Source organism: Xenopus laevis, chromosome 4L (genome assembly GCF_017654675.1).
Source record: "Xenopus laevis strain J_2021 chromosome 4L, Xenopus_laevis_v10.1, whole genome shotgun sequence".
Lineage (NCBI taxonomy): Eukaryota > Metazoa > Chordata > Amphibia > Anura > Pipidae > Xenopus > Xenopus laevis.
Window position 1 is genome coordinate 21,429,830 of NC_054377.1, and position 16,877 is coordinate 21,446,706.

At 34.4% G+C, this 16,877-nt stretch overlaps 1 protein-coding gene across 1 annotated transcript in view; it reads right to left on the reverse strand.

Annotated features, from left to right (window-relative positions):
• The window catches only part of LOC108713471 (mucin-2), a 70,629-nt gene that overhangs the window by 39,634 nt on the left and 14,118 nt on the right, over positions 1-16,877 (reverse strand). Inside the window, exons 17-25 of the mRNA XM_041589613.1 lie at positions 15,858-15,939; positions 11,805-11,956; positions 10,762-10,900; positions 9,301-9,411; positions 7,527-7,706; positions 5,953-6,192; positions 4,192-4,348; positions 3,663-3,794; positions 2,645-2,757 (exon numbers count right to left, since the gene is read on the reverse strand). Of these exons, the coding sequence (XP_041445547.1) occupies positions 2,645-2,757; positions 3,663-3,794; positions 4,192-4,348; positions 5,953-6,192; positions 7,527-7,706; positions 9,301-9,411; positions 10,762-10,900; positions 11,805-11,956; positions 15,858-15,939 (1,306 nt within the window). The remainder of the gene's footprint in view (positions 1-2,644; positions 2,758-3,662; positions 3,795-4,191; positions 4,349-5,952; positions 6,193-7,526; positions 7,707-9,300; positions 9,412-10,761; positions 10,901-11,804; positions 11,957-15,857; positions 15,940-16,877) is intronic.

Sequence of the window (16,877 nt, forward strand, 5' to 3'; positions counted from 1 at the left end):
TAAAAGTTAACTTATAGGTGAACAACCCCTCCTAAAACAATTTTAGGAGACTATCTTGATTTTTATTGAAAAATTGTGGTGCTTACTTCTTTAGTGGTGCCAAATAATAAGCATTAGTTTTGTCTTGTAAATATATACACAATAGAGTTCAGTGTTGGCTTTATTAGAAATGCATAGCACTACATGTTTGAGCTACAGTTGCTTTTAATTAGTTTTGTTGTTTTGAAAACCAAAGAAAAATACTTTCATTATAGTGGCTTTGTTCAATATTTATTTCTATGATCATTTGAGTTATTGGATATATATTGATGAATGGTTTAACAACACTTTAAGTTGTGGTAGCTGAAAGAAAATTTTTTATGTGCAAACATTTTTAATACACATGTATAAAGAAATGTGATCATCAAAATAATATATGTTTACCTATCAAAATGTGTTTAACTGTATCTATAAACATTTCTTAATATATTGCAATGTCTGAAGGCAAAGAGACAATAGGCTTGGCGCTCCTAGCCATAACCTATTGAATACTTTCTAGAGTACAGTACAAACTCCATTATTATTTTTACTGATTAGGTTCGTTTTCGTTAGTTATATTTCAATCAAATTGACTTGTTTTATGGTATAATCTACAGTATAGCCATTTTAAAATAGTCCAAACTGACAATAATTTCCTTCTAAATAGAACACTGTTTCTAACTTATAGACACAACACTTGCTACATCTGTTGTCTCCCAGTACATCTTCCCTTTCTGCTCCTGCTGAATTCCCTATCTTTCTGGTCCTGCTCACTCCCCCTATAGTCCTGGTCCTTGCCGCTTTGATCTGTGATGCATATAATATGCCAATGATGTTACAAAGTGATGTCCAAATCGAAAGGAGAGAATGTATTGCACAATACCTGTTGAGGTGGATGTTGTCGGAGTAGTGGTACAGCCTTCGTGAAAGAGAAAACATAATGTAAAGATGCATTTTTTCAAAAAGTCAATACTTTAGCATTTAATCCAACTATCATGTAATATGAAATGTTATACCTGAATAATCGCAGGTTATTGTTCCATTCATTAGGCATATACTAAATTTTGGGACAAAATTGAATACATTAGTGAAGTAGCATTCTAAATTAGCTTCATTGAGTAAAACACATTAAAATATGTACATATGCTGTAAACTTTTTTCCGATGCCTAGGCTGCCAAGGCTTGGGGATAAAATGTTATAAATTTATTTTTAGTTTTAGGGACGGCCATATGATTCATTTTCCAATGCCTTTGCATTAGGATCTCATATTCTTTTTTTTTATGATCCTCAAAATATACATTTTCTTTGACTAATGGCCCATCAGGGAAACTAAAAAGCCAGGGTCAAAGTGATATCTGTAGGCACATAGCTTTTGATGACTTAAGAGACTGTCTCTTTTCTTTGTTTGTCCACAACTCTGCTCTACTGTAGTGAGGAACAATAAACCTCATGATTCACAAAAACACTAGCATAGTGACAGATGTAAACAAATACAGACCAGAACGAATTGCTTCCCACAGATACATATGGGAAATTCTTGATCTACATTTACTAACACCTGTTCATTGATATACTCACATTGTAAGGAAACACAAACTTGAAAAAATGTTTATAATATGTTTGCCCATATTTTATATGTGCCTCAAGCTGGCCATACATTCACCTATAAAAGATGCCAGCTTGCCCCTCCAGGATGAGGCATATTGGCCCATGTATGGGGTATTTGGTAAGGCCTGCCTGGCCTGCCAAATATTAGCCAAATATCACAGGTTTGAAAATCCCATTGGATGAGGACTGCCCCAAATTATGGGTGGCAACAGATACACTAGTTTTGTGACCTAGCCAGACTAGCAGATATTTAAGTTTATGACAAGCTCTAAATATAGGCTACACAAATTACACCACTTTCTATTCATTCCTATGGGATTTTTAGAGGAATATTTGTGAAACGGTGAACTCTAATGTTCACCCATTATTAAATATGCGACTAAAAATCCTATTGGAATGAATAGAGTGTTGGAATTTTATTGTGGAAAGCTAAAGTCTCATGCTTTGATAAATCTTCCCCATAAACTCATTCAAATTACTTGTCTCTTTGAATAGTCTCACAGATAAAGAGGACACATTTTAATTATTCAGAAAGTCTTTGGAATACTTCTTAGAATAGCATGGTTAGTCAATTTTCAGAAAAACATTTATATGCAGCAATACTGTTTGTATTGTTGATACGGTGCGTACGAACAGCCAGCAGGGAAAAAGTATTCATAGTTGCTATAATACATTAAAGTCTTATTATAAGTGATAAGGTCAGTGTAAATGCTGGATTGGGGTTCTAAATGCAATAGAAATGTATTTACTGTTGTATTTTAGCTCAAGTGTTGATTCTTTTCATAATTTCTTAATATTATGTTTGATACTTAAATAAGTATTCTGCCATCTTAAGTTTGAGTTATGTTTTATAAGAATATGAACAATAGTAAAAGTTACAATGTATTAAAACTAGACCATGAACATTATACAATAAACTACTTGATTTTGCCATTCCTACCAAATGATCATTAGCTTTAAATATTAGTTACAGAAATATTTTGCTTACCATTTCTGACATAGATGATAGGGAGGCACCTTTTCACCATACTCATAACGAGTATTGTTCAAATAGCATCCACACGTGTCAACACATTTTTTCAGTACTTCGTCAAAATAAGGTTTTTTAGTAGGGCATGATGGATAGCAACCTTTAAATTACAAACAAGATAAACTAAAAAATACTGGAACCTAGAGTGAAGATATTCGTCAATCTAAAAACATGTTTGGAAATGTCTGAAATGTTGTTTTTTGGTGCATATGTGCTGAAGAGCTTTACTTGGTGAAACATGGTTATCACTCTTCCACTCTTATCTAGGTAATATACTGAAGCTTTGTCTCAAAAGACTGATTTGCTGAACATTTTGGAACCTTTTATGGTGAAGGAACAACCCCTGTGTAGAAGGTAAAGCTCAAATAAGCAGTTGCTTTTCTGCGACTTTGTGCAAGGCCAGAGAATCCACTAACAGTAGGTTTACCCCAAAATATATATTTTTAGAGATTGCATATTCTTATGAATCTGAAAGGTAAAAATATATATTCAAAACTAACAAACTTATTTTTATAACATTTCTGAATATAGCCTGTATTTTATAGGGTCTTATCTCCTACATGCTATAAGTTACCCAGATAGGGTGCTTTAGGGTACTTTTTCCGCACATGGGAACCAACTGTCCCATGCACATCAAAGTACATACAAAATCTTGTGCCATTGTTAACTATGAAATTCACTGCAGGAAAATTATGTGAATTAATATTTAGTAAGAAGGACCCCATAACATATAAAAATGTTAGAGTTACATAAAAATATTGCAGTCCCAAAAGTATAGTTCCAGAAATATCTAGGACAACAATTGACTGCTCACTCCTACTTTCTCCCCAGTAGGCATTTAGGCTGGGCTTTTAGGAATATTTAGACCTGCCATAAGGACCCTAATTCTCAACCTAGATTTTTTATCTTGGCTGGGCCTCTGCATGCTGCCTAGGGGAGGCTGGCCCCACAGATTTGGAACCACTGTTGTGTGGTATGCTGATATTAAGGCAATAAGAAACTTACCTTCTAAGTAATTAAAGGTTACATTAGTATTAACATTGTTGATAGACTTGCATGTCTTTACAGTATGATTGCCGCATGGGTAATAGTGCCATTGACACTCATCTGTGGGATTGTAGTAGTCACAGAATATTGCTAAATTGAAAGAAAATACAATTCAAATTACAATATAATGGATTTGAATGTAATTTATGTTTATATTTAAGCATTAAAGGAATGTATGTCTAGATATTCTAAAATAACTATACAACCTTACTTTTATTAGAAATATTATACAGCTTATAAAAACAAATGTACTAACACTATCAATTTTAAAGTATTGAGAGATTATTACAATCCTTTTTACAACAATTTTTTTGAATATACTTTCACCGAAAACAATTGTAGTTCTCATTTAACATGAGCCAATGGGAGATCAGCTACAAATTTGATGATATATGCCTTCTCACTGGATTCAAAAAATAGTCCTTTACTTGTTTATTAAGCCATATACATTTTTATGTGCATCCTTTTACAGAATTATTATACTTACGACATATGTCTGGTGTTCTCCAGTAGACACAGGCTTCTGACTTAGTACACTCTTGAGCATACACAGCCACCGATGTACAGAAACAATCACAGTCACCATCAACCTCACAGTAACAGGCATCATTGACACACGCATCAAAAAATGGTGTTGGATCCACCTGGAATTGATAATATACATAGTTTGTGTGTTTGTTGCAAAATATTATTTTGGTAAAGAATTTTCTTCTATCAACAAGCTAATGGCATAAGCCGGGATAAATTGAAAAGTGGTAACCATACCAAATCAAGAATACCAATGAAGAATATAATGTAGGCAATTAAAAAAAATAAGCACATCATGGTTATTTAAGAAAAAAACATAGATACCGTGGGTCTGCAGATACCGTGGGTACTGTGGGTACTACAGACTGTCCCAAAAGATGGTAAGGAAAAGTCTTCAAGAATGGCATATCATTGTAACATACCCAATTTGGATTATGCCTTTAAACATGTTACTTTACCATGTCCTTCAGGCTCAAGCATTCTTAAATCAGCCCCCAGTTGGGGAAAAAAAAACGATCGATAGGCTCCAGTTTAGGAACTCCCATATGGTTTTTGTACCCAAATACTTGAGTACGAAGGCTTGAGAATTCTTAAATTGGGCCCCCCAATGCCATGCACATCTATACAAAAGTAAAGTACTAAGCAGCATAATAATGTCCAATATTAATGTTTCTCTTTACATATATAGTATAGTATTCAACTTAAAGGGATACTGTCATGGGAAAAAAAATTTTTCAAAATGAATCAGTTAATAGTGCTGCTCCAGCAAAATTCTGCACTGAAATTCATTTCTCAAAAGAGCAAACAGATTTTTTTAAATTCAATTTTGAAATCTGACATGGGGCTAGACATTTTGTCAATTTCCCAGCTGCCCCTGGTCATGTGACTTGTGCATGCACTTTAGGAGAAAAATGCTTTCAGGCAGGCTGCTGTTTTTCCTTCTCAATGCAACTGAATGTGTCTCAGTGGGACATTGGTTTTTACTATTGAGTGCTGTTTTTAGATCTACCAGGCAGCTGTTATCTTGTGTTAGGGAGCTGTTATCTGGTTACCTTCCCATTGTTCTTTTGTTTGGCTGCTGGGGGGGAAAAGGGAGGGGGGTGATATCACTCCAACTTGCAGTAAAGAGTGATTGAAGTTTATCAGAGCACAAGTCACATGACTTGGGGCAGCTGGGAAATTGACAATATGTCTAGCCCCATGTCAGATTTCAAAATTGAATATAAAAAATCTGTTTGCTGTTTTGAGAAATTGATTTCAGGGCAGAATTCTGCTGGAGCAGCACTATTAACTGATTCATTTTGAAATTTTTTTTTTCCCGTGACAGTATCCCTTTAATTAATTGATTTAACTGTATCTTACCAACATGTGAATAAAAAATTCAAAATGTAGCTAACATACGATAAATAAAATAAAAACGATCTGTAAAATGAGATTTAAATCTAAATGACATACTGTATTTAAGAACACTCAAGCCTTCTGGCTTGAGCCCTTTGGTACAAAAACCATACAAGATTTCCTAAATGCTTGCGTTGTTTCGTCATTCAAATACATTGGCTTCCTGGTGATCATTTTTGTTTTCCCTGAGGCGTTTTTTCTTTTTATCAAAAAAATAAACTCAGCTGAGAAATGTTAGCATGGGTGATGTAATTACAAAATTAACTTTGGTGACATTGCAAAAATGTGATGAAGTTCTAATCTAATATACTGTAAGCCTTACCTTACTGTGACAGATTTTAAAGACATCACTTTTTATTAAGCTGCACTGTTTCTCTGCCCAAGATCTCCGGTGGGGAGTTAGATTGCAAGGGTCGGTCTTATTATATATATCAGGGCAGGTAGGATTGACCTTCCAACTATTTCCAAACTCCAGCGCATTTACAACTTGAAACATGTTGTTTATTGTAAAGTCATTACTGGATTTATCATCAAAATTTCCACATAGACCACAAAGCTTTCCCTGGAAAAAGTGTTAAATAAATAGCAACAGTTAAAAAAACAAATTTTTACTGACACCTGAAATACCAAAAGGTATGAATTGTAAAGTACAGTATAATGCTACACTGGCGTAGGGCAGCATAGGTGGGCAGTGGGGGACCTAACTCCCATCCACTCCCCATGTAGACAGGTAGAATTTTGGGTACTGAACTAAGGAAGGGAAGGGGAGCGAACTACCTGAACTTATGCAAGTGTGCATGTTTACTTCTAACATCTGCATTTAAGCAGCAATCACTTATTTACCCTCCCCGTCCACCTATTTGTTAATTTTAAGTGAGTGTTTTTAAGGCTACAGTCCTGCACTGCTTACACATGTTCACGGCAGTGAGTTGGTGTATTTACTTAGTTTGGTCTGCTGTGTGGGCATGGCTCAGTGTTTTTGTTTTTATTTTTAACAGTTAAATAAAAAGTGAAGTTTTAAGATAACATTTAATCCTAATATGTAGTCTTACTTGGATGTTGGAGCCCAAACTGGTTTGCAAGTGTGAGTGGGGGAAGGGGCCATATTACGTGAGAACCACAACTCTCCACTCTACATTTCTCTTTTTGTCATATGGTTATGAATATGTATCTATAAAAATGGTGAGCATTCTAAAGCCCTAACAGTGTAAGTTTAAGGCCAATGGCACACCAGATGCTTAATCGACAGCAATAAATCTCTGCCTAATCTCATGTAAAAGTGAATTAGCTGGTGGTAAAAACCCATGTGTGGTATCAGTCTCCCAAAATTACTTGAAGTTGTTTCAAGAGGAAGTTACCCACAAAAGCAGAGATTTATCACTAAAGATTCATTTCCTGGTGTGCCATTGGCCTAAAGGACAAGACAGCCCATTATAGCAGCATTTTGTGTGTGTGTGTGTGTGTGGCCACCATCTTGGATAAAAAGTTGGTGCCAGTTCTGGTGACTCCTCATTTTGCATGCACTTCACAATGAGCATTGAAGGCTCAGCAATGAGCCACCCATGTAACCTATGCAGAGAAATGAAAGCATTTGCAGGATCCATGTATGGAGCAGCGTGCATGCTTCTCTGATAAAACAGAGGAAAAGTTATAGCACAATTTCTGTACAATTCTGCTCAACTGGCCAAGCTCAGTACATTCTATTAATTTCTTGTAAAACTGTCTAAAACACATACTGAACATTAGATTTTGATTTTACTTTAATCTAAATAAAATGTACTTGGTCAACCAATGACTAAAATATGCTCATTTTTAATTCCATTTTAGCAACTCTTTTGGACAAAATCAAGCATTAGTTGTTCTACGTGTAAATAAGTATTAAGTTAATTGTATTACCTTGTAATCTGGTGATACTCTGACGAATATGGTTGTTTTCTTGTCCCAAATCAGATACACACCATTTCTTATTAATATAACCAGATAATTGCCATCCTCATGAGCCATAGAATCTAGATTAGCATCAAATGACCCCTGAATTACCTGCATGTGTTTATCTTCCAGTTTGAGTTCTGTTTTCTATGAAATGAAGAAATAATCAATAAACAGGTTAGACCAAAGCTTATGTCAAACTGTTCTTTTAAAATCTGTAGGTACAAACAATATTTTTATTTAATTAATTCCCATTATGAATAAATGAAAGTGACAAGACCACATGCTTAAGTGTGTTTCGGAAAACATGACTCTTCGGGCAGTTATTTAGTAAAACTCAACTTTATCTTATATTTTTATTTAACAAAGCTTGACCAAACTCCCATCCATGATTTTATCTTATTTTTTTTAAAAAAAATAACTTGAACAAAGTTGAGTCAGGAAAAAAACTTGATAAAATCAAACAAAAACCCGAGTCGTACACATTTTTCCGATTTCACGCCCAAAGCACTCAATTTGTGAACGTTATCGGCTGAAAACCTAGAATTTTTTGGAATATCGGACTAAACTAATCGCAAACTACGATATCTTCAAAATGTAAAAGGGACATCTCCCATTGACTTAAACATGACCTTGGAAAGTTTGAGATGGTGGCTTTTTGGATTTGGACTTTGAGGTACAATAAATCTCAAAAAATTTGAGGGTTTTTTTCCATAAAAAAAACAAACACATTTTTGCCCAAAAAACTCTGATCATCTTTGGAGAAAATACTATATGCAAAGGCTTTCCTTTTAACTAATGACTGCAGCAAAAGTTTAAATACTGCATTTGTGTGTGGATAGCTTCACTTCAGGCATGCATCGTCAATAGTGATGGACGAATTTTACAAACAATATTTTTACTTAATTAATTCCCATTATGAATAAATGAAAGTGACAAGACCACATGCTTAAGTGGGTTTCAGAAAACGACTCTTAGGTGAGTTATTTACTAAAACTCAACTTTATCTTATCTTTTTATTAAACAAAGCTTGACCAAACTCCCATCCACAAATTTATCTTATTTTTCAAAAAAATAACTTGAACAAAGCTGAGTCATGAAAAAAACTTGATAAAATCAAACAAAAACCCACATTGTACACATTTTTCAGATTTCATGCCCGAAGCACTCAATTTGTTAACGTTATCAGCTGAAAACCCAGAATTTTATGGATTATCGGACGAAACCAATCGCAAACTACGATATCTTCAAAATGTAAAAGGGACATCTCCCAGCAAAAGTAAAAATACTGCATTTGTGTATGGATAGCATCACTTCAGGCATACATCATCAATAGTGATGGGCGAATTTGCGCAGTTTCGCCGAAAAATTAGCGAATTTCCAGCGAAATTAGCAAATGCCGAAAAATTTAATTTTTGCGACGAATCGCGCACATTCGCCGCAAATTCGTCGCCTGGCAAATAAATTTGCCCATCACTTATCATCAATAATGGGATTGCTGTATAAGAAAAGTCATGTTGTGCAAAGTTCTTTACTTAATGGGTAACCATGATAAAAAATGCAAACATTGGAAAAACTGTTTTCTCTTGAGTGAGAGGAGGAGCATTATAGCAGCAAATGTTAAAACAGGCTGTGTGTGGTTGGGTGGGACTATACAGAAGAAACCAGGTTATATCTAAAAAAAAACCTTCTGATACTGCCTATATGTAAGTGTTCCAGGTTGTCAAAACTGTTTACTTACCCCTATAAAAATCCTTATTGATTTTGAACATGCAATTCCACTTGTCCCACAAGGGATGGTCTCTGTGGTGATACTAAAGCTGCCACTGGTAGGGTCTTCTCCACAGTAGTCCTGTCAAATAAAGTATTTAAATAACAAACAATTTTTAAATATAATAATTACTTTTATTACACTGAAACAAGCGATGCTATTAACATATTATACATATATATACACTAAGGCTGAAGTCTGGCAGAAGTCAGAGAGTTTCAGTTGAAACCCTGGCTTGGTGTTTCTATTAGTAACATCTGTTATAGCTATGTAAATATTATAAAAGCAATCTCCTGTGCTAGCATTAGTGACATTTGCCATATAATGCACCGCAACCAGCTTTCACAGTGAGCTACAAATGTGATTCAAATGTCAGCAGTAACAAAACAGATCTTATCTTGCATTCCCTTCCCTCCTCCAGCTGCTTAGATATTGCAATGCTTTACTTTAATGTACAGTAGCTTGCTCCCAAACGAAAATATAGTAAGGATTCCTCTTCACCAACAGTTATTCGCCATGATATTGACCAAATTGAAATCTATTTAATACCATTTACCATTTGATTTCTCCCTCTCGCTCTCTCTCTCTTTATATATATATATATATATATATATATATATATATATATATATATATATATATATATATATATATATATATATATATATATATATATATATATACAGCAGGATGCCGGCACAACTCGTATGAAGGTGTACGATGCCTGGGCGCAAAAAGCTTTGATGTGAGAATGGCTAGGGAGCTAGCTGAAAACACCTTTTTCTTAATTCGTAAGTCCTGTGAGTGCAAGTCTCTGTTGTGTATATATATATATATATATATATATATATATATATATATATATATATATATATATATATATATATATATATATATATATATATATATATATATATATATATATATTGGATCATTTAAGAGCACTCACGGGTGTTGTGAAAAATACTTTTTTATTGGAGTGTTACAATCTACCCCACATCAACGCGTTTCGGTTCTCTCTGAACCGTCGTCAGGATGCCTGACGAGAGAACCGAAACGCGTTGATGTGGGGTAGATTGTAACACTCCAATAAAAAAGTATTTTTCACAACACCCGTGAGTGCTCTTAAATGATCCAATATGCAAACCCTTGAAGTAGCACCCGGGGCTTGATGTTTTGAGGGTGAGTGCCGGTTCAACTATACCATTATATATATATATATATATATATATATATATGTATGTATGTATGTATGTATATATATATATATATATATATATATATATATATATATACACCTTTAATTACTCAAATCAGTATAGAGATTATGGTAATTCATTTGATTGGTAAACAAAGTGTTCAAAATTAGTTTTCAGTGCTCTGCAAAAGTTAAAATAAAAGCCCCTAGAGTTCTAACAAACACAGTCTTACCTGGGCCACAACGTATTCACAGTTTCCCTGAAAATCATATAGCTTTCCATCAAAGGTGATGTAATGACCATTTGCATAGGCTGTACATGTTCCATAGCAAGCAAATTCAGTGCAGATCCACTGGCCTCTCTTGCATAAACTAAAAATGAATTAAATACATTTCTTTAAAAAACTCGTGTTCAAAGTCATGGTCTGTTTCTTCACCCTTATTATTTTCTTTACAAAGAGCAATTCTTATTCGCTGATGTATTTTATTGCAAAGATGATTTATATTGGGAAGGACTTTGTTATAACTGAAGTGGAACAAAAAACACAGCTTGGTACCAGTATTATTCATTGCTGTATTTAAAAACAGGCCTTATTTTTTAATTGTGGGGTGTGTAACAGTATTATTTCATTAGTTCATGCAATAATCACAACAAAACACCAAATTGTCTTTTGCTATGATTAAAATTCTACTTGTACCTAGAAAGTATTATAATATAATATATGTAACAGGGCAACCCTTTTGAAGTAAAAAATAACAAAAGTGGTATAAATGTGATACTTTTATTGGTTTACTAATATAATCTATGATTATATTACTTAGCCAATAAAGGTATCACCTTTATACCACTTTTGTTATTTTTTATTTCGAAAAGGTTTGCCCTGTAACATTTTTACTGGCTAACATGATACATGACATACTGTAAAACATTTCTTGTGTATGTACAAATGCGCATTCCCTGATGCTCATATATCTGTTTTCCATTGCATCGGGGCAGGCCAACCAAGGTCTGATTGAGAGGGTCATTTGCACTTTAGGGTACCCACTTTTAATTATTTAGGCCCTTGCTATGCTTGTTTCTTTGAGAAGATTCATGCATCACAGGATGACAGCAAAGTTTTAGGGAAAAGTAAGTATAACGATGGCATAGGCACTGACAATGACATTCTTAACATTAAGGTAAACAGTACAATAATGTAAACATTAAGGTACAGTAAGGTAAACAATAAAATCATTTCACTATGAGATAAGAATTCTTAATCCCTAATTTTCTCACCATATATTACATTCCACCTTAATCTGAGTTCCATGAGGTATAAACTGTTTGTTATGAACGCAAGGACAGTTGTGTTCTGCAACACAATTGCCTTGTCCATCATCCAGAAGGCCCTCGGGACATACACACCCTGAGATACATTCATCCTGGAACTATAACGAAACGAGAGAAAAAAAACATGATGTCATTCAATAAATACAATTTGGAGTGGCATCATATAAAACAACTCCAACACCGTATCAATGTAGCATTTCTGAATAAACAGCTTCTTGAGTCCTCTTTGGATTTTTGATATTGATGATTTATCTTCTAGAGAAGACTGTCTCTATCAAATTGCTATTTTGAAAAATTTTCCCCTCAAGCATGAGATCCAGGCAATGTCTTGGGGATATATGGACACGTCTACCTTAAAGGGATTCTGTCGTGATTTTTATGGTTTTTATTTCTAAATTGCACTGTTTACACTGCAAATAATTGCATAAAATATGCAACTATATACAAATTTCATTCCTGAACCCACAAGTGTATTTTTTTAAATTGTAATATTGGTGTGTACAGTAGGTGCATCTCAGGCCTGGTCCTGTGCTTTCAGAAATAGCCAGCACTTAATGATGGAATTGTTTTCAGACAGGCTATTATTTCTTGAACTTAGGGGCAGATTTATCAAGGGTCGAATTTCAAAATATATAAAATAGTTCGAAATTCGAACATCGAATTGAAATACTTTGACTTCAAACGTATTTTTCGAACATATTTTTCGAACGATTAGAACGATTTTAGCGTACGATCAAACAATTTTACTTTGATGTGTGAAGACTTAGAAAAATGGTCTAGAAGGTCCCCATAGGGTAACATAGCACTTCAGCAGGTTTAATTTGGCGAAGTATTGAAGTCAAAGTTTTTTAAAGAGACAGTACTTCGATTATCGAATGGTCGAATATTCTAATGATTTTTACTTCAAATCAAAGTAAATTTGAAGTCCTAGTATCCTATTCGATGGTCGAAGTATCCAAAAAATTTCTTTGAATGTTCTCTCAAATTCACTTCGACCCTTGATAAATCTGTCCCTTAATGTAACTGGAGGTGTCACAGTGGGACTATTACTATTGAGTGGTGTTCTCATGTATACCAGGGTGCTGTTATCTTGTGTCAGGGAGTTGTTATCTATTTACCTTTCCATTGTTCTATTGTTAGGATGCAGGATTGGAACGATAGGGGGTAATATCACTCCAACTTGCAGTTCAGCAATAAAGAGTTACTGAAGTTTATGAGAGCACATGACTGTGTGCACATGGAAAACTGACCACATGTCTAGCCCCATGACAGATTTTAAAATTAAATATAAAAAAAGTGTTTGCTCTTTCGAAAAATGGATTTAAATGCAGAAGTCTGATGGAGCAGCACTATGAATTGATGCAATTTGAAAGAAAAAAAAAAAGTTTACCTGTGACAGTATACCTTTAAAACAGTTTAATTCAACCTAATGTTAGCTGACAAAGACTGGGCTAAAGATAAAATATGTGACATCATAGCTAAGGCATTTTACATTCATGCATGATTACACTGCTAGTAGACAAAATAAAGCATATGTATTAACATTATTAGCAATTTCTTGCTGATCCTAAGTGGCAGTTTCACTAAAGGCAAATTGTCACCAGTATCAGCTTAGCACCTATCGCACCACTTCACCAGGCACAAATACTAATTAGTGATGGGTGAATTTATTTGCCAGGCGCGAATTCATGGCGAATTTGCGTGATTCGCCGCCAGCGAATAAATTCGCAAAATGCCAGCGAAAATTCACGGAAAAAATTCGCCGGCGTCAAATTTTTTTTTGAAAAAACGGGCGCCGGCGTCAAAAACGAGATGCCGGCGCCGTTTCACGAATTTTTCGCCGTTTCGCAAATTTCGCGCAAAATTCGCCCATCACTAACGCTACTTCAATAATATGTGAAGTTTTGTTCTGGGTGTCGAATGCTGGCGACTTTAGGCTATCGTTACTTCGGTTGTATGAGCATTTCAAAGCGAAGATGTGCTGGCATTCATTTGTGCCTAGCAAAACTTTGCTAGTGATCTTGCGCTTAGGTCAATTTGCGTAGGGCAGGAAAATTAAAGTTGTATTGACGTCTTTATTATAAATGTTGCTGTAAATGGTTTAAGCTACTGGTTTATATAACAAATGTCCAGGGACCCTTAATAAAGGCAAGAGAGTTAATATAATGCCCTACACATGAGCCCACTGTAAAATGAATGTTCCATATGTTAGGAAATGTCTGAAAAAAAACGGTTCCCAAAAAAAGTTTGTTACGACTTTTGTAGGCAATCACGCTAAAAAAGGAAAAGATGCCAGCAACTTTGATGCATTTTCAGCTCTCAGGATATGATGTAAGTGACAGAAGATTGAGGAAGATTTAGCTGCTTTATAGCACTTCACCTGGTTTGAGGTGAGGAAGGCAACTGTGGCGAAAGAGGTAATGTTCAGTAAAATGAACCGCTATCGACGGTCTGTTTCGTTAGTGAATTGGCGCCTGTGCCTGTTAGTACATTGTCAATGTCCCTGCGGGTGGTAACGCTGGCGAAAAGTCGCTAGTGTTAGCCACTTCGCTCTTTAGTAAATCTGCCCCTAAGAGTTGCTGACTGGGATTGATGAATACAGATAAAATTTACCAGGATTTACCTTTCTTAATTCAAGGGTAAGTAACTCAAATTCAACTAACCCACATATTTTTTAAATCTCAAGTGTATAACCATACATTCATCAAGATTCAATACAGAGATATTGAGTTCAAAAATGTTAAACATACATATACAATACTTAGAGTCTGGCAGGTCCTAGGCAATACACGGTTTGTGTTTGATGCATCAATACTAGAGCAGTTCAGGTATATTTTTCCTTGGTGGCAAGCTGTGGAGAGACAGTATATAAGACTTTGTAAAAACATTAAACACTGCACAAATTGTAGAAATGTAAAAAGGTATTTCTTAATTTATATCACAAAATACTGTAGTAACATACCCACATTTTACATGTGATATATGCTTAAAAGGCTGCTAAAGTCCTATAACTAACTAGGATATTCTTCTTGTCTCCATAAGCTTCCCAAGATCATCCTATTCTACTAACAGGATCTGTGCCTATGGATAACGATCTGATTAGCATTTGAACATGTGGTATTTTAATCATATGGTGACCCATAGACACAGGGACACTTTACCCAAAAGTTAAAATTTTGTGTTCTACAGCAGCCTAATAGCAGATTACTTGCAATTTTGTACGTGGGGGTCTTAGAAGCATTAAGAGGCCTATTTATTACAGGTCAAATTTTAATGGTATAAAAGCTTTTTGAAAACACAATTAAACTCTAATGTAATTAAAGTTTCAAAGAGAATTCAAAGAAAATTCGCACCAATGAGAATAAAAATTCACATCTTGCAATGTAATATTCTTCCTTAAACTGTTATTGCATTGTGAAATTTAATTGTGCATTGGGATTTTAATTGCACACTTTTAAAAAGTGCTTGAAGGTGTCATAATCTTTTGGAGCAAACATAACAACCTTTTCAGTAAGAAGTTTTATTACATTTAGGGGCAGATTTATCAAGTGAATTCGAGGGAAATTTCAAAGTAAAAAAATTCGAAATTTGAAGTAATTTTTTGGATACTTCGACCATCGAATAGGATACTACGACTTTGAATTTACTTCGAATTCGATTCGAAGTAAAATAGTTTGAATATTCGCTAATCGAAGTACTATCTCTTTAAAAAAAACTTCAACTTCAATACTTCGCCAAATTAAACCTGCCGAAGTGCTATGTTAGCCTATGGGGACCTTCTAATGCATTTTTCTATGTTTTTTGTAGTTGAAGTAAAATAGTTCGATCGAATGATTAAATCGTTTGAATCGTTGGATCGAACAATTTTACTTTTTGAGTTTTAGAAAAATAAAGAAAAACACTAATTTGTAGAGAAAAATACAGCTGGGAGAAAAAAAGGAATCCAGCAGATGCTAGTAAATCAGCCCCTTTTTGCGTCATATTTTCTTTTTATGGTACCTTTCCATGTAAATTCATTTGGTATATTTTCTTACTTGTTCCAAAGTTGCTGTTGCAGTCAAGCTTTCCATCATGGCAAATGCTATTAAAAATAAAGTAAATAAATATTTAAATTGTGCATTTATGTATCCTGTATAAGTCAATGTACTGATAGTAGTTGACCTTATTAATTATATTAGTGATTGCATCAAATGATTAGATACTGTATGCTCAATATAATCTATGTATGTCAAATAAGTTATATATTTGTGTAATGAAATGAACACATTGATCGCCAGTGTTACAATTAATTGGAAATACCTGTACTGGGAATTTCACGAGGCTGGCCAAAAAAAACAGCCTTTACATATTGGCACACACTTTAATTGAAAGTCAACTGATTCAATTCCATGTCACAGGACTGGAGATGTCCTTGCTGGTATAAAGTCAGTACTGGTTAGATCCTCTTTCCACCACTATTCCAAAAGTTATTTTGATTTTTTTTATCTCATTTCAACCCATGTATTCACACGGGGCAGTTTTACAGTATCAAGGGTCGAATTTGATAAACTTCAAAATCCAAACTCAAAAAGACCAACCAAAAGTAAATGAAAGTTTTTTTTGGCTGAGTAGGTCAGTTTTCAATTGAATAGGTCGGTTTTCGATCAAATTTGAATCGTACGAATCAAAATAATAGCGCATTCAATCAAAGTTTTTAAAAAAAACAAAACGATTTTTCAAAGTCCACCAATTGATTCCAGATATGCTCTAGGAGGTCCCCCATAGGCTAAAACAGCAATTCAGCAGGTTTTAGATGGCGTATGGTTGAAGTCGAATTTGTAAAGAGACAGTACAATTTTTTTCAAATTCTAATTGAATTTGGACTATTCCCTAGTCGAAGTACACAAAAATTAGCTTGAAATTTTATTTTTTTAAATTCAAATTTTCCCTTCGACCTTTGATACATCTGCCCCACAGTGTATACACACAGATGTTCTTTCATTTGTTCTTTTAACAAATGAGTTTCCATCAAACTGATGT